Here is a 24944-nt window from a genome sequence, read left to right as displayed (position 1 = left end):
ATGGCTTATTGTGTTGAATGGAAACCTTTCTGTTCGGTTCAGTGATCGATATGGTTGTCCATGGCTGATCTAAGTTAAAATACGCTTATGGGTTCCTTCTTGTGTACATCAATTTCAGTCTTCGGCAAAGAAAATGATTCGGGTCAAGGAGCCATGTATAAGATGGAGAGATTAGAAAGATGATTAAAGCGAAAATGAGGCCACCTGACATGTGAAATAGAAGCAAAAGTAAGATTGTTCCATTGTGATTTGGGTATATAGGTTTGAAACATGGAAGCAGTTTTACAGAATGTAGCATAGGATTGCAAATATCTAACCCGTCTCAGACCCTACAGCGACGGGAGTTTCATGCACCAGAGCAAACCCTTTCCTTTTTTTTTCGTCTAAAGCAAAATAGTAGCAAAAAGATGATTGGCATAGGAGGACCTACTGAGGCTGTTGGCAAAACTCGCGAATGCGTCGAGGGCCAGAATTTGGGTCCTGGTTGCTTCTATTGTAGCTCATTTCCTATAGATCTTTCGGGGATTAGTAAGTCATAGAAGATTGCAACATTTTTTTATTGACAGAACCGCACCGAGGCGGAATAAAGATTGTTAAGAGTTTGGAGCGTGGTCAATCCGACCAATTTCATATTTAGCGTAGAATAAATCAGGACAATGCCTCTGGCTTTTGGTTGTCTAGAGGAGAAATGAATAACTTAAAGTTTTTTCCCCCTTTTTTTTCTGATGGTAGGTTATTGCCTCACGGAGAGTTCTGCAGTTCCATAAAGAAAATGGTTAGGGATGTGATTCACTTTTGGATCCTTTGCGACGCCCGATTTGCACTCTGCACCCCCCACCAAAGATAACCTCCAGTCTCCGAAGCAGTTCTACCATAGAACCTGGTTCTGCTGAACAGAGCCAGTCACCAAAGGCCAAATGTTTTTCAATTTGCTTTCAGATGCTTCCTATAAAACACCAAACCGCAATGTTCTCTGTGATTCGACCATATCACGATAGATGCTGTCAAATGATATCTTATACCCAATATCTCTGCTGCATGCCAAGTCCGCTCAAATATGATAACAGGAACACAGGCCGTCAGACTCAGTTGCAAATGGTAATGCAGATCAACATACATTCCAACAACAACAATAATATAAAGGATCCATGTAGTGTCTTTCCAAGCATAAATAGACAATTCAACTCGAGGCAGCATTCGGCAGCAATCAATCCTCCAGAAGCAACATAGCTTTTGACAGTACGTTAGACAGATCCAAACACAAGAATCAGCGTGAGAAGAAAGAATACATCTTTACAAACATAAACAAGTGCTGCCAGAAGAAATGCAGACGCCATTCTACAACAAAGAAACGTATTGTTCGTGTAGGTTGTTCTAAAAATTTCATATAAGGGTCCTTCAAACCCCCAAACTATCTTCCACTGACAGCAACGCTCTGGAGCTCCAGGAGGTCACAAACACCGATGAAGCCTGCAAACAACCAAACTCCTATGAGACTAATGCATGTCAAGATATTACTTCTGAAAGTTTATTAGGTTACTAAAATGGATATGCTTTGTAATTCTGAATTTGCGATCAAATGAATGAATCTTTAGAATTTATTACATAAATTTATTTTATGAACTCAGAATACAGTACTAATATTAAAAAGAGAATCGACATATCTGCACCACTATTAAAGAAAAGAAACATGTCAAAAGGATTGCCACCAAGACAATCATTATAAGAAAGCAAACTGTATATCAACATATATCACCCTTATGACCGAATGACTTGTGCACAATTTTATAAAGCCACTCTTCTGTTCCCTCAATTATCACTGATGTCTGAAGTTGTCAATTATTTTTTTAAAAAAATAATCCAACATGGTTTTGGTTACGCATAAATGTAATGTTCATTCTCTACACATACATGCAGATGTGTATGTATGTGTGTGTGTATACATACATACATATATATATATATATATATATATATATATAGAGAGAGAGAGAGAGAGAGAGAGAGGCGGGGATGCTTCTGAGAACATTTGGCTCCAAATACTTTCTAGTCAAAAACAATGAGGGAGCTCTCAAGATAAAAATCAGAACCACTGATCCTGAACTATGATATTTAAATTGTCTAAAATTCAAAAATCACACATTTGGAGGTCCCTCGCCTATGCATCAAGACGACAACAAATGTACAATAACAATATAGCTAGTGAACAAAAATATAGCATAAACCATACAACTTGCGATTCTACACCATGGATCTTGATCTAAATATTTTAAAACAAATGCATGTCAAATTTCAGCTAAATTGGGTATGTCTAAATTATAGATCAAAGTAAAAGATGATAGCATATTGTTGAAATGGTCAATTTATTTTTGTATTTCCTGCATGAGTAAAAAACCTCCAAAAGATTAGATTTTTAGTTTTTAGCCCAGTTAAATGTCATTGATGATGGTCAATGGTGCTGATTTCCGTTTTGAGAAGACTCTTGTTTTTGGCAAGGAAACAACTTTTCGTCTCTAGATTTTTGGTTTCATACTCTCTGAAGCATCCAACCTAACTTTGTTTGTTTATTTGTACATATGCATGCACGTATAATCATCTGCATGTAGGAAGAAATAAAACAGTAATAACTTGTATAACAATTGGAATGAAGCAAGAATGCTTAGACAGCAATAACAAGAATTACAAACTCCTTGCTTTAGATGTTCAAGCAGTTGGTGAATAAACTCGTCCATGAGTCAGCTTAATATTCTTTCCCCTCAAAGGATATGAGCTCAAGAGACACTGGATCCCAGAAGCAATACTTTTATAACTTGTAGTTTAATGGATGGAATAAATTATTGAACTGAGCATCAAAGGTTCCAGCAAGAAGGCCAGCATCAAACATTGTTACTTGAAAAAGCAACAGAATCCTCACGCTCACTGCAGAATAATCGCTAATGTTTTATTCAGAAGACAACCACATTTAACTATCTTTTGCTTCAATAGTCACACCCTCCTAAGAAGAGTTTCCATATGTCAATCTTAGGCGGTGCATCCCCAAGTTTAAACCCAAATATCTGTATACCAGGTTCCCACCCTTTCTCGAAAACAAAATTGTCCAACTGTGCACCAGCATAGATTTTGTGAGGAAGTCTGGCATGACTTCAACTAAGTTTATCAGACTCCAATAACCTATCAATCGGTGAAAAGTGATAAATTAGATGTATAACTCTGCAATAGTACAGAGGAAATCAAAGAATCATATTAAACAGGATAGGCTTCCAGAATGCCAAAGAGCCTTTGATTGGCAAGAACAAAGACATCTATAGAGCAAATGGCTGCAGATACACTGCTTGTCAGCATCTTTATCTCCAACATGGATATGAAAAACTCCTTGTGCTAGAAAACAACGTTTTATCTCGCTTCCATCTTTAGTTCTTTACCATTTTATCATCTTCATCGTCAACAGATTTTTTATGGCCTTCCATGCAAAAGCCTCCACATAAAAGCAATCCTAAAAGATCCATATCTGAATCATTATTTAAGTGATACGGATCATTATGTAAGTTCTTACACCTAAAACCAGATCCGCTCAACTATCCCTGCATCCCATGAAAAAGGAGTAGCAAATCTAAAAAGTGAAACAATGATTCAGAAGCTACTCTGGAAACAGTTGATTCATTTAATCAAGTCCTAGCTAGTGCCTTCACAGACAGGAACAGAGCAGGGAATCTTGGTTTTCTTTTTCTTTTTTTCTTTTTTTTTTTGTGTAAAACATCCAAAAGAATATGGACTTTGGACAGCTGTAATCAAGCAAGAATTGATATGATCATAAAAGTCCCTTTGGTTCATATCCGAGAATAACAAACCACAAAGTATCATTTCTTTACAGTATTGGATTTGACATTATCATAAGACTAGGCTGTTGCAATAATCACCAACACTTGTTTGTCCCAACTACTAGGGATAAGCTTTACAAACCCCATTTACCAATTACTAATATTTAGTGCTAACACTAATGTTATTGAAAGCTTCAATTATTTTTTTTGTAGAAAAAAGGAGCAGCGTAATACCAAATTTGTTCTTTATAAAGACTTCCAAAAGGATGGGACACCAGCTGTTCTATTGCTCAACCATGCCACGCAATCAAACAATTTAGCCTGGATTTCTTGCCAGTACAGGGATGACTTGCAAGCAAACATCATAAAACAAGTATACCAAAGTGATGCTTCGACTAAGACACCATCAGAAAATGCTTTACCGTCTCCCTCCCTCATAAGCTTGCACCCCCCACCCCACCAAATTGAGAAGGGAAAAAAAAAAAAAAGAGAAAGGAAAAGAGAAAAATGAGCCCCCTAAAACCAAAGCCCTTTCCAAGAAAAGGACCTGTTTCCCTTCTTATCTTCTACAAAAGCAGCAGTTTTTTAATCAAATTGATGGCAAGCTAAGCAAAGTCACATTCTGAAAAAGCTGACAAGGCAAATCTCATCTCCCTCCTGTGAAATCCCTACTTAAGGGGTGAAGCAACATGTTCTTGAATAAAGGAAGATAATTATAGCCACAAGATGATGAGAACTGAAAACAAGAACACAAAAGAAGGGAAAATCAAAATGAGGCAAACACAAATCTTAATCCTTACATGGAAGGATAAATTCAAAACCCGATTCAAGAGGTTTCTCCTCCAGCAACCATCCAAGTCCAAGCAATATTTTTCCCCCAAACATTCAACATAATACATGAAGCAGTGGCCTCCAACAACACAAATGGCCATGATACAGAGCCTTCCTCAAGGGTATGATAATTGAGCTAGCATCGGAAAGGGAGTCATAAACTCTGCCAAAAATCAGAATGCACAAGAAGATGAACTACGATTCATTCCTTATAACATTTATCGCCATTTCTTTCGACATGAATATCACTCACCCCAATAATTTTGATATTAAAGATGTATGTAAACTACTGCACAGAGGAATTATTAAATCAGAAAAGGTACTTATAGGATTCCACAACTGCCTCCTCCATCTGAAACCCCCCAAGGCAAAAATTGTGCAAAAACGTGCTTGAAATTTTCAACATGGTAAGCATGTCTTAAGAGTTTTTCTATTCCACAATTTGCACATCCAAATTTCATTTTCTGAAATCATGTTGATGACTTTCCTCTCAGATAATCTCTCACCATGCTCTCTTTGCATCACTTATCCAAACACACTCTACCACCCTTCCAATTCCATAGCACCATTAGCTGACACCAGCCATGAAATAAGCAAATCAAAATTTTCCTTTGAACCATTACACACAGACCTAATCACAGCCTCTTCTCACCACCCTTCCTCTAAAATATCTATTTCTCATCACCATTTCCCATAGGCCGTCTTCATCACTGCCCAATTTAAGCAACTTCCTAGTCAGGGTCTAACTTGTTTTATTTCTGCACCAACCCTATGAAAGCTTTTTCTTTTCACACAGAGAGAAGAGGCATACAACCTGGAATCATACTTGCCCAAGTATTTAGTTTATGGATCTTCATTTTGGTTCATGAGGGACCTTAGATTCAATGATAAATTTGGTGAGCCCAGGAATGCACATAAACAGCATTCAAGTCAACAAGTGTTCTCCCTCGCTTCTGCATGTGTTGAAGGGCTAATATTTCCGACCTCCTTCAGCCAACTTAAATTTGGGAGGACTCAAGTGAGCTTTTTGTGATCCCAAATAATATGATATATGTACTTCAAACTATATACATATATGTACATGAACACGTGAGACTGCAACTTTGAGCACAGAATGGAATGAGACCACACTGGGCTTGGCCCTGCCCAAGCAAGGATTCAGCTAGGATCAATTCAAGAAAAATCAGACTTGCAAACTTCAGGCTCTGTATGAAGCAGTCAGGGCAACAAAGGCCTCAGGTCAGGAATTACATGAAGGCATTGTAACTAGGTCAGACAGTTTGCTGAGCAAGGTGCTGCGCATGTCACCAACATACAACAACTAAGACAAAGATCGAAATGCATGGTGATGACCTATTCACTTTTTGAACTTCTACGGATATCTTCTCCATCAATTAAATTAGCCAAGCAGTATTTCGGTGGACATACGGCTATTACATAAGGTTCATTTTTTGCACATATGGTGATCATAGTAAAATTTATAGCAAGAGCATGTTCACCTGACAACACTTGTGATGACTTGTTCTAGTAGTACAATTGTACTGCAAATGCTTAGAAACCAGTGGTCTATTCATCATTATTGCTATGAAAGAAAAATGTCGTCATTGCCAATGCTTAGCTTTCCTCCGACAAAGCAGCCCATGAACTACATTTTGTGGACCGTGCACAGTGTGCTGAAGATTTTAAGTCAGACATGCACAAGACAATTTTTGCAATTCGCACATTGATATAATGAACATGATTAAAAATGAAATTCTTCCAACGCAGGTTACAGTAAACAACTAAAAGGAAACATAAATAGTAATATCCCCCAAGCACAACACATAAGCATAATTCTATTACCATTTTGAAAAGCTTTATTTAAGTCATAGCCTTAAAAAAATTGAAAATCTTTTATCATATTGTCCTCTCTCGATTCATTTTTTATGCAGAAAACATGCACTAAGCTTATCAAGTTTTGCACCATTAGGACAGGATTAGAGCAACATGAGTCATACTTATATGAGCAACTGCCTAGCAACAAGGCTTATAACATCGAACTTTTTCATAAAGAAATGGGCATATACGGCATATCAACTGCACAAAGATTCACAGAAATGCACTGGAACACTCTAAAACTATGAAAATATTCCCAATTTATTCTTAATTTCAGATAATAAATCCAGAAAGTTTGATATCAAGAAATTTAGAAATAATTATGATGCTATTGGACAAATTTTGTATTTCTTCGCAACTGATATATTATGGATAAAAATAGAGGCCAGAATCACACCTTGTGTATAAACATCAGAAAGCTCCATGTTATATTTTTTATAGATTTTCTGCTACTTTCTTGTCATCATGTCTGCGCTTAGGCCTGCGGTGAGAAGGGTTTGCATGGGCCTTTCGTGCAGGCTTCCTTGTCTTCTTACTGCCATACATGATGAAACACGGCTCCAGTTAACAAAAAACAATATAATAACCATGAAAAGGAAAGGTGGGGGAGTGATAGAATGTGTGGACAAGTAAAATGGATTATATGATCATGGACACAGCATACCTGAAAATATCTGATAACAGTCTGTATAAGAAGAAGATTGGCAATGCCAGCAAAGCAGAAGCCTGTAGAAACAAATGAGTAATAACAGCAGCAATTAACAATTTTTAAATAAAATGTATGATTGAAGTTGGTTCAGGATAAAGTTTTAATGATAAATACCATAAACCACACCAACTCCTTAGTTGCAAGAGGTTTTGTTAATTCATGCTTCTTAAGATGTTCATGGACAGCAGCTTGAGCCTACCAAAGAATCAAACAAATTCAAGGAGTGGTAACCAGTGGTAAATTCATCAAGGATACTGGGTAAAAGCATCGATGAATGGCATTCCAGTGAAGAAATCAAGACAGTACTTCTACAGGGAGAGGTAAAAAATAGAAAAGAAAAAAATTAACAATATATCTGTAAGGTACTTGTCATAGAGCTAGATTTGGATATCTCAAAGGTCCATGTGTAATATATAGAACTAAATCACTAAAACATAGTCCCAGCAGCAGGGCATGAACCATCCTTGGAAATGCGGCAAAACCTAGAAAGGTGTTATAACAGATATTCCTTCGACTTAATTACATCAAATTAGTATTCATTCAATAACTTGAAAATGTTTTTTCCATATCTATTCCCTGGCATAAGGTTTGGTTGCTGTTGCTGAATGTTTATATGGTCAACCTCCAGGCTTGCTAGAACGCTTGATAACTCAATACCATTTTCAGTTTTGGATAGCTGATGGGTAAGGAGGTCCTTTTTCCTTTATAAAAACATTATAGATCTCTACAAAGGGATTGTTGATTGGTGGGATTCGACATCTTATACAAAAAATTGCAATGTATAATTGAAGGCACGAAGCGTAGATGACTGTGACCTTTAGAGTACATGATGACAAATATGTTGATGACAAGGCATTACGAAAAACAGTTTTGAAAGAATGGAAGGACAGGTATAATTCATAACCTGATAAGGAAATCATCTGAAAATGTTCTATAACCATAATTTCTATGGCAATTCTTTGTGATTCTCATGCTTGGAAATTACTATTTGACTCTCCTTACTCTGCATATAAAAATGTGGTTTGTTGGACTTTCTTGGAGACTACTAACTTTGATAAAAACAATAAGGAATATCCACATTTTGTTTCCTTTTTTAGAGTTTCTTAACCATTGTAGATATATGAGAAGCGAGGAAGAGATGATCAACACTCAATATAAAATATAAGGATGTACAGAATGGGGAAGCAGATCATAATGAAAGAACAGCAGGAAACAATGGAAAAAGAAAAGGACAAGAACTACCTGGCGGTGATATGTTGTTGCTGATTTAAGAAATTTTCCATATGCGCGAACAACACGCTCTGTATGGGGACTCAGAGCAACTCGCACCTTTTCAACATGTGGTTTGGTGACAGTAGCAACTTGATCAATGTAGGGTTTAGAGAACTTCTTGGCTTCCTGGTACCAGTTTAAAAGAGTGAATTTGCAAGTCCACACACAAATAGTAATGCAATAGTAGTAGCAACAGCAGTACCAGAAGTACTAATAACAGTAACTTCCTGGTACCAGATTATAAGAGTGAAGTTGCAAGTCCACACACAAATAGTAGTGTAGTAGTAGTAGCAGCAACAGCAGTAGCAGAACTACTAATAACTGTAACCAAGGCTACTGTCTCCATGCCGGACCCCAACTAATACCATCCTAGTATAATGTCAGTATATACCCTGTATGAGAGGTTGGTTCGGCATACAGATGCTCAATACGCCCCCCTCATACTATATAAAGTTTTGGTACTAGTACAGTATGATACACCCGATACGCACCAGTACCAACTGGTACAGCGTATCATGATGGTAAAATTAACAATAGCAACAACAACGACAACAACAATAAGATGGTAGAAAATACACAAGGACCTCCATGAAGCCATCTTGCCCATAATCTCTATGAAGTAACATCATCCAAATTTACCTGATAATAGGGATCTGCCAGCTCTTGTACTTTGACAATATACAGCGTAATGGTAGTCTTGGATGCCTCATAAACCTCAACTGTTTTAGTAGATACCGTTCGCATGTAGGGTTCAGCATGGGTTAGAAAGATCATCCACCGTTCTTTAATGGCAGGGATCCATTTCTTCAAGGGATAGAACAACAAAATTAGTTGAAACTCAACCAATCAAGTTAATCAATTTGCCATATAGAACATATAAAACTCAAGAATACATGGAGCTTTATATCAAAAACTAGGGCAGGCTTTGCCAACCACAATAATATTTTCTATATCAGAGATGAAACTGATATGATGGATATGCCATAGAAACTCTAGCATTTAACATGACAATTATCATATAAGATCACTTGGGATCACAGTTCAATATTAGCCATTAAAAATGCATATATTTTTTATTCAGGAAAATCTCTAGACCATGCATGATAGTCCAACAAGAAAGACAGCCATCTAGTTTACACCATATATAAAAATGGCAGTTTTAAATTAGGGAATATTCTCTATTGATTCTGTCTATCATTTTTTATTGAAGATAGCCCTCTTGTTTATCTTAAAAATACATAAATTACTTTAGTAACTTTCTTGCCTATGTTAACTATCATATGCACTCGCTCTCCTCTTCCTCAACCAAATCGAAACCCTTTATAAAACTCTCGAACAATTTGGACTCAATGTACTCTATGTTAACTATCAGATTGGACTCTATCACTTTCTCTCTTTTCTTTCTTCTTCAATTGTGCATTACACATGCCCGAATGCTAGTATAACCAATTTATCAGAAACATCCTGAATTTCATATAACATATAGCAGCAACTTACTGTCTTAGCTGTTTCCAGGTGGGGTTCAGCCCATTTCTGTGCTTGTGCTGATTTCTCTGATGCCTGAAATGATTTTGAAATCCAAGAATGAAATCCATAAATAGATCAAAAACATCAGTTTGACCAAGAATGTTAGAGATAATGACAACCATCATACAAGATAAAAAGTCTCTTAAAACTGCTATTTTTGCTTCACATATGCCATGAACAAGTACCTTTTGCAGGAAAACATCCAGTGCTGGTTTCGCATGCTCGTTCCAATGAGTTGCAGCAAGCTCCTAAATATGGACCATCAGAACTACCATTAGAAGCATATACTACATATGCATGTGTACACTTACCATGTCAAACAAGACATGTACCTGAAAATGACTTATATGGTATGCAAGCCAAGGTGGCAGCCATGCTCCATGGACCTGAAACAATAGTGGTACTTGTCTCATCTCTGATTCAACCATTGCTACCCTAAAGTAAGGATGAGCTATTTTAAAGCATTGCGACATAAAGGGGGCAATGAGATATTACATGTATAGAATTGCAAGTACACCAATGAATAAGATTCCAAATGCAGGGATACAATAACACTGGTTATAAGCACAAGCTTGGATCACAAAGACACAAACCCATTAAAGAACTTACAACTACACTTTAATAACATATAGGAAATCAGACACGGTCCTGATTTGATTGCTTTATTTCTCTTTGAAATCCCATTCCAAAATCGTGTCCGGAAACCCGGACCGAACGCCAACCCATTTCGGTGTTTGGGTTAATGGGCTGACCCAGGTCAACCATGGGCCGACCCTTATAGAAACTTCACGACCCCTCATGCCCCTTCTTTTGGTGAAGAACCTTGCAACCCTAGAAACATCCTTGCCCCACCCACACACCCCCCCCCCCGCCCCAACAAAACCGGGGAAAAAAAAAAGGCTCTCTCTCTCTCTCTCTCACACACACACTAGAGATTGAAGGCACCATGGCCACCGCTGCAAGAAGTCGGGCGCATGTACCCTCTAGAGGTGGCTTCCTTGCCTCCATCCATATCCCTTTCCTCCGCGACAACCACCAGCACTTTGGAAAGAGATCTACCCTCTGGTGGTGGGTCCTTGCCTCCATCCACGTACTTTTCCTCCTCAATGAGCACCCACACTTTAGGTCGAGATCAACCCAAAGGTGGTGGCTCCTCCCCTCCATCCACATCCCATCCCTCCTTGAAGACCACCAGTGCTTTAGATTGAGATCAACTGCACCCCCAAAACCATATTAATGTCTCCCCTCGGCCTCCCCGCCCTCACCTTCATCCTCCAACATGCCCTTGTTCCCACTGCCCCTTTCGTGAGTTGGCCCAGACAGATCGACCACCGGGTTGAACTGTATAGATTGAGTACGTCAATAGCCAGAATCAGCAGGTTGCTCCAGTTTTTTGAAAACTAGGGTCTGGGATTGACCCAACCCATGGAAGGTTGCGAGTCGCAAGTTGGGTGGGTCATCCTACTCGACCTGGCCAGGTCTTTAAAACATTGCTCTAGAATTGATGTCCCCCCCATAATCCAAACTACTCATAACTAATCATAAACATAATCATCTAGCCATCTCCCAACTATTTGCAGCCGGCTTGAACTACTTAAAACAACTCCTTCAATAAAGTTGTTGGATCACATTCAACACTTTTGTTGACCTTTCTAATTGCACAATATCCAAAATTAATTATTAGGGCAAAAATTTAAGATGTTAGTGACTAAGTACAAGGTTTTATCTTGAAAGTTTAAAGCTAAATACTACAACTGGTACATGAAAGGAAGTGATATTCAGCTAAAAGCAGCAAAATTTCATATTCTCACCTCTGTCAGCTGTTTTGATTTTGCTGTTGCTTCTAACTGTGCCCTCAGCAACTCTTCCTAGCAATAATTTTTTTAAGAAATAAACACGAGCGACTTATCATGAATGGACATAATGTGAAAATTATGGTAGCTGCCACACACCTCCGCCACTTGAAGAGCACGTTCAGTTTTCTGAATTCTGTGTTTTTGCTCATCATTGGCCTTTTGAAGCTATAAGAAACAAGAAGGAAAGATTGTGATGTCAACCATGCAAAACTCTAGATAACTGTATTAAATTATGCAGTCATATTATACAGAGTAGGTTGCCCAGGAGAAGATAACCATTAAGCTGGTGCAAACTTTGGATGTAAGAATTTTATTTCTTATTGAGTCATCAGACTTGCAAATCAACAAGGGCATTAAAGCATAAGTTTATGCATCAAGATGAAGGCAATGAATTTGACCCATGGAAAATGACTGACACAAATCTTTTATGTGGATCATTATTATGAATCACTCTTCTAGTCATTACATTTTGGAAAGCATCAATTTTTTTGTGAGAGCAAAACTTCTTAATCAGATCATTTTTCTTTGGTGTGATTAAATACTTGGATAACTTCATATGAATGATTGGAAACAAATTACTAGGTTAGCATATTACTCAACAGAGTTACAGTTTTACAATATATGTAAGGGAAGATAAGAAATCAAGTTGCTACAGGTGTCCAACAGGAACTACCAGAATAAAATAAACTGACGAGTGACGACAATTCAAAAGGAAAAAAAAAAAAGAGATAATTTCTTTTGGTATGTAAAAGAAAAAGTTAATTCAAAAAAAGCAGGATATAGACATGGAGAGTAAGGGGTTCTATAATATTTTGAAGTCTCCTCATAAATATCTTTATATATTCAAGTTTTTGCTCTCCTGCTAAATGCTTCACATGGTCCAATATTGCTTCACGGCCAGCAAGGTCCCTGACATCAAATTTGTGATGAAATTAGAGAACTCCATTAACAATGCAAACTACCTAGCACCCATCATTTGAGAGAGATTATAATAACAACAAATTTACAGAAAACAATTTATAGTAACAACAAATTTATGGAAAACAAGCCAGAATCAACTTCAAGAACTATGACTACTAAGATAAGACATGGTTATAAAGAGCTGACAATTTAACCTGTACCTAGAAAAAAAAAATTCACTTACAATCTTCCACACTCAATATAACCTTACATTGATGTTCAAATGCATCAAAGTTTCAAGGGATCAAAGCAACAAGAACATCCAAACTATCTGCACCTGAAATCCTTTACTATCTTTCGATCCCCTGCTTCAAGTTTTACTCGTGAGTCTGCACTCATTGATTCTATTGGATTCTTGATTCCTAGAATTCCTTCAACATTTGGAGATCTACCAATATTTGAAGAAAATCCCTAAATAAACCCCAACTCAACTACCAGGTCCATAAATAAGAAACCTGCAGGTCAATCCAGACGCTAATTGTTCTTTATAGGAATACTTGATATCAGGAAATCCTTTATGCACCTAGCTACAAACTCAATACAAATTCCTTACTGGAGGCCCAATTACAAATCTCATGTAAACTCAATGCAATTCAACCATCTCCAAGATTACAAAGGCGAGTCTGTACAGCAAATGTAATCCCGATGCATTAGTTACTTGAGTGTGGAATAAGATATGCATGAAGTATTTTTGCTATTTGTTTTATAGAACTAGAATTATACAAACAGTTTTCCAAACAAAAGTAATAAATAACAATCAACATAAACTCAACAAAGTTATAGCTGCACAAAATTTTAATAACATTAACACTGCCCTAATAATGCGACAATTGAAATTCTTTAGGGTCCTTAATGGTGACAGCATCTTCATACTAAGAGCTGATCACTGACACCAGCATCAACCAAATAAAAGCAACAAAGAACTCATATTTTCCAGCAAATTCTGAGAAAGGCTGGCAAAAACAATGAAAGATATGTTAGGATGGCAAACAAACATATAAAGATGTTAAAAGATCCACTCACAGCACAAACCCTACAAGCTAGATAAAAATAGATAATGCTATTCACAAGATGCAGTAATTTAGTCAGAAAAATATATACACTCACGCTTTCCAGTTTCAAATTCAATTCTTGAACCTTCTTCTCTGCTCCACTAGCCTGAGCCTCTAATGCATTTCTCTTGCTAGTTTGCAATTCAATCTCATTTCTAAGTTTCTCAACCTGTGCAGAGAACATACATCACAATCATACTGAGTCATTAGAAGTATTAATAAAGTTCTTGCTTTGCATACCTGCTTCTCAAGTTCAACAGCTCGAGCAGAGGCCTTCCCCACTAGCTCCTCCGCATCAACAGAGCCCTTTTTCTAGACAAGCAAAAACAAAACATGATATTTTAACTGCAGTCTTTATTTTTTTCAAAGCAAAGATTGTGTTGATATAGGCTCACCTGAAGTGATTCTATCTCACTCTTCAATGAGGCAATTCTTGCTGACTTTTCTTGAACAGTCTTTTCCACCTGCGCAATGATCTCATCTTTGCTTTTCAGTTCCTGGGTCCTATCTGAAATACTAGATTCTACAATCAAGACAAAAACAATGCAACGAACGTCATACACTTAAAGAGGAAAAACTTGCAACGTCAGAATTTCTTGGGTTAATAAAACCAAAACTAATATTAAAATTTATAGCTATCCAGACAAAATTACTTGGCTACAAGTCCTTGATGATTTCCAGGAATCGCAGTTTGTTTATACAGGTTGACTTGACAACCTATCTTCATCTAAAGTTTCTGAATAAACCCATAAAGACCAGCAGGAATTGGCAATTAAACATCCCGTGATTGCTTTTGTATTTATTCAACCTTTTTTTTAAGAAAAAACATGTTTCTTGGTCAAAAATGGCAACCAATAAGCCAAGAAGCGTTTTTTGATATAGGATTTGCATTAAAGACAACGAGAAATAGGAATCAAAAAAAGAACAAAAACATCGAAGCAAGATTGCAAGCCCTGACAAACCAGAAAATTAAGTGGTCGTAATGTCTTCGACATTTGAGATAAGACTAACAACAGCGGATCTCTCTCCTTAATCTCTGTGACCCGAATAACAAGACAACCGAATCGTAAACCCTAGACAGACGAGAAACCGTCTAAAGATCGAATCGGGACTGACCTAGGGCCGAGATCTTGGTCCTCAGCTGCTCCAATTCCAGCCTCAGCGCCGCATGCGAGGCCTCGGTTCCGGCGATCTCGTCCTCGATCCCCACGTCTGCCAACACTCCCACTACCACAAACGAGAAAATAATCAAAGATATCACAAGTTTCGCGGCCCCCATCAAAAAACTTCTACCCAAAAAACCTCCCTTTCTCTTCCCCTTCTTTCTTTCTTTTCCTAATCTTTTCCTTCTTTTCCTCAGTACATGCCTCTCACAACGTGTGGGCAAGGCAAAGCGGCGAGCCGGTGACAGGGAGAGTAGGGCTTTAAAGACAGGACGGCTCCGTTTGATTAGATTTTTATTATCCAGTTGTGATTCGCTGTGACCGCCACGTTTCAGCCGAAAGCCAGAAAATTGTCCCGCTGGGGAACCGACACGTGGCGAGGAACCGCCTTCGGGGACCGGCCGGTTGCCTTCCCGAACCGGAAGCTCCGGTCACCGCGCGACAAACCCTCTGATTCGTCGCAAAAGCAACTGATGGCTTATGATCGGCCGTCGAACCTAGCCTCGTGTGCGCTGTGGACGGCAAATAGTGTTCCGCTTGGATATTCTTATGCGACCATTTAACAGATGATAGGCCCTGCTGGCCGTTGGTATCAGCGACTCTCATGGGCCCGCTGGAATGGCTGGTTATGGTCGGCCGATCAGTTAAGATCGATGCCGAGATCGGGTTACCGTCAGGGAAATAACAGCCGCGATGGGGTTTGGTAGCTGGACGGTGAGAGCCGACAGGACTCGCGGGAACCGTGGCGCAGGAGAGGAAGGGCAAAATACCGCGCAGGAGGATAACCAGCGACCCAGCGGGGTGGATCTGGTGACCTTACGGTGAGCTACCCCAACCACGGATTCCGGATGGACTTCGGAACGACAGTTGGAGGGTATGTTGGATTCCTTCAGGTTTGATGAACGGCCAATAAATGCTGTCCTTCTTGTTGACCCTCGTGGTAGTTGTGGTTGGTGGAAATCGGCATCCTGAAGTACACCGGCACTCGGCTTCCAAATTTGACTCGGCTCACCTACTGCACCACTTGTTCTCCCCCACCCCCTTTTTTTTTTTTTACTATCTTTTAGGAAATGTGAGTAATGGTACAATTTCCAACCGGCAGATTTTGGACCTACTAGTCCTCTTGGTATGGCTATTAAATTTAAAAAATAAAAATAAAAATTCAACAATGCTTGGCTACAAATTGACATAAGCAAAGTTGCGAGCAGTTGACTAATCAATGCCATACATGGCAAAATTGTGGTACAAAGAATGATCCTTGTGACGTGGGACAACCAAGCTGCCTTTTTTTTTTTTTTCCTTCCCAAAATCAACTTAACCATTATTCTTTACCTATTCTATTTGATAAATATAAGATATAAATGGAAAACATGTGATGGAGAGCACTAAGAGGTAATTATTATTTATAATACTTTTTTAAGATTAAGAAGGGTTGGTGTCCATCTTCCTATCATGTATTCATGCCATTTTGGGGGTTGACTCTATAAAAAAAATTAGTTATATCTTTTTTGATATATATTGTATGTTATAATTTGGAAGACCCTCCAACGATTATTATTTTTTGGTAAAATTTAAAAAATAATTTTTTATTCATGAAACATCCCCGCTCTCCTACGTCTACAATTAATTTTAGCTTTTGATGAATATATTTCGATTAATTTGTTTCTTGCTTCAAAGAAAGCGTACATTGCAAAAATAAAAAAAGATTATTTGTTAAGTCACATAAATAATATATCTTAATTATAATGAAAATTTAAAATGGAGGAAGCTATAGGCCCAAATCAAATTTATATTCCAACCATTCACTCAATGCTCCCCTTTCGATTGAGATGGCTTTTCTCTATGATGACTGGACAAAATACTTGTCAAATAATGTAGAAGATTTTGAATCCATTTGTGCATCATAAGCAGCAATTTTTTTTAGTAGATGTAATCTATAGGTTAGAATCTATCCTTATCACATCACCATGATCCTACATTTGCATATGCTCCTGTTCCCAAAAGAAATAAATAAATAAAATCCCTCTTGTAACAAACACAATTGCTCATATTCATTTTCCTTTCTTTTTTTTTCTTAGCAAAATACTGGATATCCAGCCATTACCCCTATTTAAATTCATCGTTAATTTATGGTGGTGCATGACAAAACAACTGTACTTTGTGCTAAAAATGATTTCAATTTTTTTCCTTTTTGGTGGTAGGTGTCTTGCACCAAGCTTGTGAAATTCTTGTTGAATTTTATCTTCAAATATTTAGAAAGATGGGAAAGTGAATTATCTCATCAATGTCATATATATGATAACATCAGCAAAGTTGATTATTGTTATGACAAATAGTTGATCCAACTCCTCCACCATCTCAGGGAAGTTGAAGAATATGTACGTGGACAATACAAAACAGAACTAATTATTGAAATCAAGTTTCTTGCCGATCCTTTTGGTAGGCTCATTCTTCATATGTGTAGCATCATCATGCACTTAGTGGAACCTTGTTACTTTGATTTTTTAAGCTCATATTATAGTATACTATGAATCATGTGAGATCCCTGCATGAGAAGAAGAAAGCCAAATGTAGCCAAGGACAACCTGCTAGCAATTAGCAGAAAAGGTCTCTTCTTTTAGATTAATGCCAGCAAATCATCCTTGGCTACACCTCACTTTCTGCCTCTTCATGTATGGCCCTATGAAAGATGATATCAGAACATTTAGATGTACACCTCTCTCACCCTATCACTTTATATTCCCATAGTTTTTTTTTTTTTTTTGTGATGTCTCATTTGATTATAGTTCATAACTATAGATCAAGCTAGTTATTAAATTAGCTATATTATTCTAAATATGATTCTTTGGCTAGGGGGAGTAAATTAGATGTTCTCTAGACTTTGTTGGACTTTGGTGCCACAGTGGTTTGACAGTACGCTATTGTATATTGTCGTTTTCAAATTGCAAGTTTTCCTTGTAGCGTGGGTCTCTCATGGATTTAGATAATAAATGCGCGAGCTATTCTATTGTTAAAAATGTTTAGGCTTGGAAAAAGAGACCATGTGGTGGTGCTCTTTTGCATATGAATTTATGTGGGGCGGTTGCCTCTCAAATGCTCACTGTTACATTGGAATTGAATCCCACCTTACACAATGCTATCTGATCTGAGCTTGAACAAACGAATGGTGATGTATTCTCTGTTGAAACTAGTAGTCCTTTTTATGGGTGCTTATGGGTTGGACCTTGTTAGTTGGATTAGATATGTACGGTCTTATCTCCACATATGGATATGCTATTTTTGTGTTTCAAATTCATAATGTCCAAATTACAGTAGAGCAATATTATCGTTGCAGCAAGGCTCATCAATTGGATTAATTTGATACAAATAACTGTAATTATAGCACACAAAATTGTTATTGTTTGATCTAATTATATCCAGCAGTCTTTTGTTTATTGTTACATCAAATTTGATCAAAATAAATTATTATTTTCGAGATACCGGTTCGAGCCCAAATCAGCCAATCAAATTTGAGATTGTTTTGAGAGCTATATGATCGGTGATCCGATAAAATATAAATATTTAATTTTTATTTAAATTTAAAAATTTAAATTTGAGGCTGTTCCATTTTTTTTATGGAACTGGATGCATCACCATCCTACTTTATCTTGATATTTGAAATAAAAGATATTTTAAAATATTTTAATCAAAATGCTGGGATAATCACGGGATGATCCTGCTTCGGTGCATAGGATGATGTGCCATCCAGATGTCCCACGAGATGGGAATCTGAAACCTCGCTCTAATCAGCTAATTAAGTCTCCGTGCCCAAATCCAATTATGGGATTTCTCCTGAGATCGCTTTGAGAGATGTGTGATGGGTGATCCAACGGTGGATTCGCGCGAAGGAAGGTGAATCCTTCTTTCGCGCGAAAGATACAACCCCGATCCACAGCGTGCGGACGACTCCTCCTCCCCGATCACCGACGGGGGCGAGGAAACCTAGCCTCCGCCGGCTATTTAATCTCCCCCACGGTCCCCTGAGAAGCACAGCACCCCTCGCCCTCTCCACCTCCTCCTCGCTGCCCGTGATCGGTCCGGCGATTCAGCCTGCTCCGCTGGTTTTTCTTCCGCCCTCATCTGAGCCAGGTGCGAGGAGGTGGAGCCGCGCTGAGGACTTGTACAAAGAGTTCATCGCATTCGAGAAGCAGTATGGGGATAGAGGATGCCATCGTGGGGAAAAGGAGGTTCCAATATGAGGAGGAGGCAAGGAAGGATCCACTAAATTACAACTCTCTTGACAATTGGAAAATCTTCAGTTGTTCTTGCATAAAGATCTTCAATTTATCTCATATTCTGTCAAGCTTTCTCTCCTCAAGTTTTTCCTGACTTGAAAGAAGAATGCTCATTTGTATATTTATTTAACAAGGTATTTGGGCAACTCTTTTCTTTTTTTTTTTTTTTTAATCACATGTATGTCTTGTGACTTGTCTAAATTTTAGCATGTTTCCCATATTTTCAAATCTTTATTTCAGCTCCATAAATACCTACTTTTCTTTTGTTTTGGAATCCTATCAACATCCCTGTATTTTCCCTTCCTCACCCCTTTCGGCTTTGTCATTGTAAATAATTCAGTTTCTATAAATTTGGGTGGCCAAGTATCCCCTTTCATCATCATCAAAAACAAAAAATCATTAGTTTCTCTGATAGACTTTCTGACCTCGAAAAATGTGGTCCTTTGATTGTTTTTATTTAGTTATTTATTGAATTACAGGTTCACCATTGGCAAATTAATGTTCAATTCCAACTTTGTTACTTCGGTGATTGGTAAAAAGGGAGTACGATGTCAGTTGCAAGTAACTGAGCATCATGAAGATTAATGGCAACTTCTTAAGCTGATGGACATAAATAATTGAATGTTGTAGCATCTAAAGTTTGGAGAATGGCATCAACCAGTTCTGGGATCTGGTCACAGAACAAGAAGGATGGACTCAAATAAAGGAAGCTGCAGACAGTGTCTGATCTTGACATAGAAAAAAAATTAAAAGATACTTCACCTGGGACTCATGCTAAAAGCTTTGCACTCAAGAAGATCAAGTCGATAGAACCTGTTGCTCAACTGTGTCTTGATTGCAAAATCATAGTTAAAATGATTTTTTATATAAAAAGGTTTCCTGTGTGGAAGTGCATGTGTCACAGAGCCATTAGCTTGGAAGTTATATGATATATTTTTTGCTTATTTGTATATAATTAATATTGTTCCATGGAAATGAAATTTAATGCATGCTAGAGCCAAATTCTTCTGCAATGACCTAGATGCTTTATGCTGATATCCATTTCAGATTTTAAAAGTACCTTTTCTACAACTTTATGTTTATATCCATTCCTAAAAAAAATCATTACAAAAGCAGCCAGATGTAGTCCTCTCTCAATGGGTTACTAATTCATCTTAACCTTGCCGTTGGAACTTCTCTCCAAATGCTCAGAGTGCTGGCTGGAAATAGGATTAGGTTTTCGGCCCTCAAACATCACAAGGGAAGGAACTATCTGAAAACATAATTCTTACATAACCTGGTTGGTAATATGAAAAAGATTTAGTGCTTAAAGAGATAGTGGAAGTAAATGTAATGAAGAATTTATATCCAGTGCTATTCGAATAAGCAACTTGACCTTGTGTCTGTAACTTCTGATTTCGTTTACAGTGTACTCAATGTCTAGTTTGTTCAATGTTCCTTTATGAGAATGTAGATAGAGAATGGCCAGCAACTGAATTTTGTTTTTGGGGTGTATCTGAACTTTGATCATCTGAATTTATGGATACAGAAATTACTGGTTAGTTATGCTCTGTTCAAATGAATAAAAAAATATTATTGGCATATCATTTCAGCTGAAGGATGGAGATGCACACAGGAGCAAATCAGTGTGTGAAAAAAAAAAGGAATTTGAGGTCCTTCTCTTATTGTTGGTCAGGGTTGTTGGATAAGGAACATGAAGTGAAAACCAACATACCAGTAAAAGTTTGCCTTTAATTTGAGGTCCTTCTCTTATTGTTGTTCAGGGTTGTTGAATAAAGTACATGCAGTGAAAACCAAAATACCAGTAAAATCTTGCCTTTCTATGTTGTGGATGGAGAACATTTAACTTCATAAATGAGTTGAGGCATGAAAACTGCTGCAAAAACCCAATATCTTTTCCTTTTTCTGAACTGCCAGTTTTATACTTGTAGAAGTTGACAATGCTGCATTCTTGGCTCTGAGTGCTAGCTTCATGCCTGAGAAAATAGTTTTAAAAAAAAAAAAAGTTGAAAATTTGCTCATCACCCACATGTTGAGCATCTCTACTAACCTGATACTCTTATAGCCAGGCAGAAAGCAAGTCTAGACTCTAGATACTATTCTGTTAAATTGTTCTGGGGACAGTAGAAATCAATTCCAACTTTGGTAGACTATAATTATCATTGTTGAGTTTTATGGTGGTTACCTAGAATCGTGCATATTAATGGGGTCATATGACATCTAAAGTTGCAGGCTGGCATCTTTATGCAAGGCAAAACAGGCAAAAGAAAATTGTACAAATGAGGAGGACATATACAAACATTTTAGCAGTCATTGTGCTCCATCTTTGTTCATCATGATCCTGACATCAACAAATATTTTGTGAATATTTAGATTGAAAATGCATGATGAGCAGGAAGGCCTCAGTACATGCTGATTTCTATGTGCTGATATATATATATATATATATATATATATATATATCTTCCTTTTTGCACCCCTTTTTTTAATGGTAAACATTTCAATAAGCATAACTGCTATAGGAACAGCTTCCATTGTTCCACCAGCATCCAGTATCTACATGCAGTGCCATTGGGGTTAGAAAATTATGCTTGTTTCTTAATGGTCTAGCATCGATCTAGTTTAATGGCCTGTAGTAAGGTTAAATGGTGCTGCATGCACACCAAAATTAATTTTTGTCTCAGTTGTGCTGCAGTCCTGTACTCCTGTGTATGCATATGTATATATGTACATCGTTAGCTCATGGAAGATGTGAAAATAATACTTAAAAATAATGGAACTATTTATCGTACCATTCCGTTCAACACCTTACCATGCTTGCTATTATTCTCTTGCGTTACTATTATTTTTCTAAATGTGATCTTAATACCTCATTACTTGGAAGTAGTGCATTTAACAATTCATAGTCTTACAAACTTTATTATCATTTTCTACTCTGTTGATTTTGTTAGAAATAAGCCTGTCCACTATGGATAGTCTCTCATCATCAGGCTGCTTTCTGTGAACATAGCACTCTAGTTTGGTAGGTTTCTTAATATTTTTTAGGTTGGTGTTAATGCCTATTGCATCACATCAAATTATTGTCTCTTTGAATATAAATGACCTATTTGATCTTAGTTTTGCATTTTGCTCTTTATTGTTGTTAGCAAACTAATGGAATGCTAAAAGGTGGGGTCTTTCACTTCATACAGTCATCATTGACAAACCATTCTTAAATCAGTGAATGAATATTACAATATTTCATTTGAACCAGTAAGAAATTTCCATCTAAATATACATCATGACGTGACAAAATATATTCTCTGATAAAACCTGATATGCCTAATATGTTATGCATCTGATTATCATTTTAATACTAAGACTATGACAGGCTGCTGTATTTTTTCTAGCCTAGTACTGCTTCATGTTTATTTTTCATCACCTTTTGTATTCATTGCCATTTTCAACATTTGTTACTGGGCACAGCTCAGTAGCTTTCAACTTTTGTGCTTGCACAGAAGTCTATGGCTGTCAGTGATAACTTTAAATCTGCTTTGCTCCTATTTTCAGCATTCGTTTCCTATTTGTTTCTTTTCTCTATAAAACCTTTGTAAAATTTTTAGATTATTGTGGATGCACAGAAGCTTTTTTGTATCTAAAGATGAAAAAGATCACCTGAATAATCACTAGCATGGAATAACTAAATAAACCTGAAAGAAATGGCAATGTGGTCAAGTATGAAGTTAGAAGTTATACCTAATGAAAATGGTTTTTGCTAAATGCAAATCCTTTTTTGTTGCTAGATTTACAAGAAAATAACGGTATCTTTTGGTTATAGAAATTTAAAGCTAAATGTTTATACCCCTTGATATGCATTCTTGGAAACTCTCTCTGCTGCTGATCTTATAGGATTCTCAGTTGACAGCTTCCAGCATTGTTTGGGACATGCAATAGCCTTGCATGAGAAGAAAAGAGCCAAATGTAGCCTTGGACAACCTGCCGACAGCTTGCTGTTGAGATATTCTTCTCTCTGGCCCATGTCGGCAAGTCATCCTTGGCTGCATTCCACTCTCTGCCTCTTCAAGTAAGGCCCTGGCTATGAACATTCAGTGATCTTCGCAGTCCCATTCGCAAGAGCACTCTGAGCAAGTACACTACCCTTCCTTCTTCTTTGTTCTCTCATTTGTTTTGGCTTTGTCTTCCTTGATGTTTAGTTTTGGTATATATATATACAGGGCTAACTGATATGTCGATGTATTGGTAATCATATTCTATTCTGCTCCTTTTTGGTTGGCTGTGGAAAACCACTGGGAAGATCTATTACACTTGGCAACTTCTATGGTGTACCCAGGTATTGAGATGCTCATTATGCTGGTGTGGGAATGTAATCCTCCTAGTAGGTTGAGGCATAGGGTTCATGCTTGCTAAATGATCTTTGGATAAGCTCACCATATAATTTTTGACTCTTACCAGATGCATCCAGCCAACTAGAAAAAGGGGTGGCTGCTATCCCTAATATTCCACCTAAATGCATTTATGAGATTCCCTTTTCATCATGATCTGATTAGCTGTCCTCTCTTGCCATGTAAGCTCAGGTGATTGGGCTGTGGTGCCTATAACTTTAGGCAGTCACAGTTGCTCATCCTCTTCTGAGTGCCTCAGGTGGGGTTCTGCTGGACTAACTCATGTCTTGCCATGGTTTCATTGGTTTAACCAAGGGGCAGAATGCTATGGTTGTCATGGGAATGTTCAACATTTTCCCATATCAAGGCTAATCAAATGTGACTCCTGTTGACATTCTGCTGGTTGAATATGCTTTAGGTCACAATTAGCCATCATTCCTATCTTGGTGGCAGCGAACCTGCTTTTGGCCAACAGACCAAGTGATTCTTTTGTCTCACTGTGATTATGAGCTTTGGGTTATTGATGATGATCTTGCCCAAATTGTTGAATGCCATTGGACATTTGGGTTTAGGTGGACTAATGGGACTTCTGGAATATCTACCACCCATTTGCCATGCCATCTTGCCTTAGTGGCCTTTGACATTTTTTTTTATTTTTTTTTTTTGAGGAAATTTAGTGGCCTTTGACATTGGGAGGGTCAGTGAGATGCATACCTTTTGTATGGAGCTTGACATGTTAGCTAGATGGAGAAGACAGATCCTTTCTTTTTTTAAGAAAGATGCAGTTCTTTCCATAAAGACATAGTGGGCACAGTGGCCTCAGAATTCCTTAGCCTTTTAGGAAGGAATGTGATTCTGTCGAACCAAGTTGCACCCAGCAGTCTCATGTGACATTTTGACCTCCATCAACCCAAGTTGATCCATTTTGTTTATGATATCCATAGAACTTGTCAAGCATTTACACCCTTATATTGTGGAGTATCTTATCACATAAAAAGAGTTGGCAACTGATCACACTACGTGTGCTACACCTTCCCCTTTTCCATGGGCAACCAAATCTAGGAAATGTCATAATGGAAGATCACTGGTTTTCTAAGAATTAATCTTATTTCTTTCCTAAGAGAACATTTTTTTTCCATTTATTATTGTAGAAAGATTTCTATCTCAAACTATTGTGATGAAACCAAGGATTCAGGTCCTGGCCCATGTGTCGAGATAAGATTGT

General features: G+C 37.6%; 1 protein-coding gene and 1 long non-coding RNA gene across 2 annotated transcripts; one reads left to right on the top strand and one right to left on the bottom strand.

The window, feature by feature from the left end:
* Positions 1 to 1114: 1114 nt before the first annotated feature.
* LOC105049306 (uncharacterized) lies at positions 1115 to 15312 on the bottom strand. Its single transcript, XM_010928913.3, has 15 exons — positions 15017 to 15312; positions 14296 to 14423; positions 14141 to 14212; positions 13956 to 14069; positions 11985 to 12053; positions 11844 to 11900; positions 10365 to 10418; positions 10218 to 10280; positions 10003 to 10065; positions 9145 to 9309; positions 8476 to 8631; positions 7348 to 7428; positions 7189 to 7250; positions 6922 to 7059; positions 1115 to 1470 (listed from the first exon to the last, which is right to left on the bottom strand). The coding sequence occupies exons 1-14, from the start codon at positions 15177 to 15179 to the stop codon at positions 6960 to 6962; spliced, it is 1347 nt and encodes a 448-aa protein (XP_010927215.1). The 5' UTR covers positions 15180 to 15312; the 3' UTR covers positions 1115 to 1470; positions 6922 to 6959.
* Positions 15313 to 18737: 3425 nt separating this feature from the next.
* Positions 18738 to 20331, top strand: LOC105049305 (uncharacterized). The gene is made up of 2 exons (XR_832781.3): positions 18738 to 19471; positions 19817 to 20331. It is a non-coding gene; the product is annotated as an uncharacterized lncRNA (long non-coding RNA).
* Positions 20332 to 24944: the final 4613 nt, after the last annotated feature.

This window comes from Elaeis guineensis, chromosome 7 (genome assembly GCF_000442705.2).
Source record: "Elaeis guineensis isolate ETL-2024a chromosome 7, EG11, whole genome shotgun sequence".
In the NCBI taxonomy this organism is placed as follows: Eukaryota; Viridiplantae; Streptophyta; class Magnoliopsida; order Arecales; family Arecaceae; genus Elaeis; species Elaeis guineensis.
This window is presented reverse-complemented; position numbering and strand designations above follow the sequence as displayed.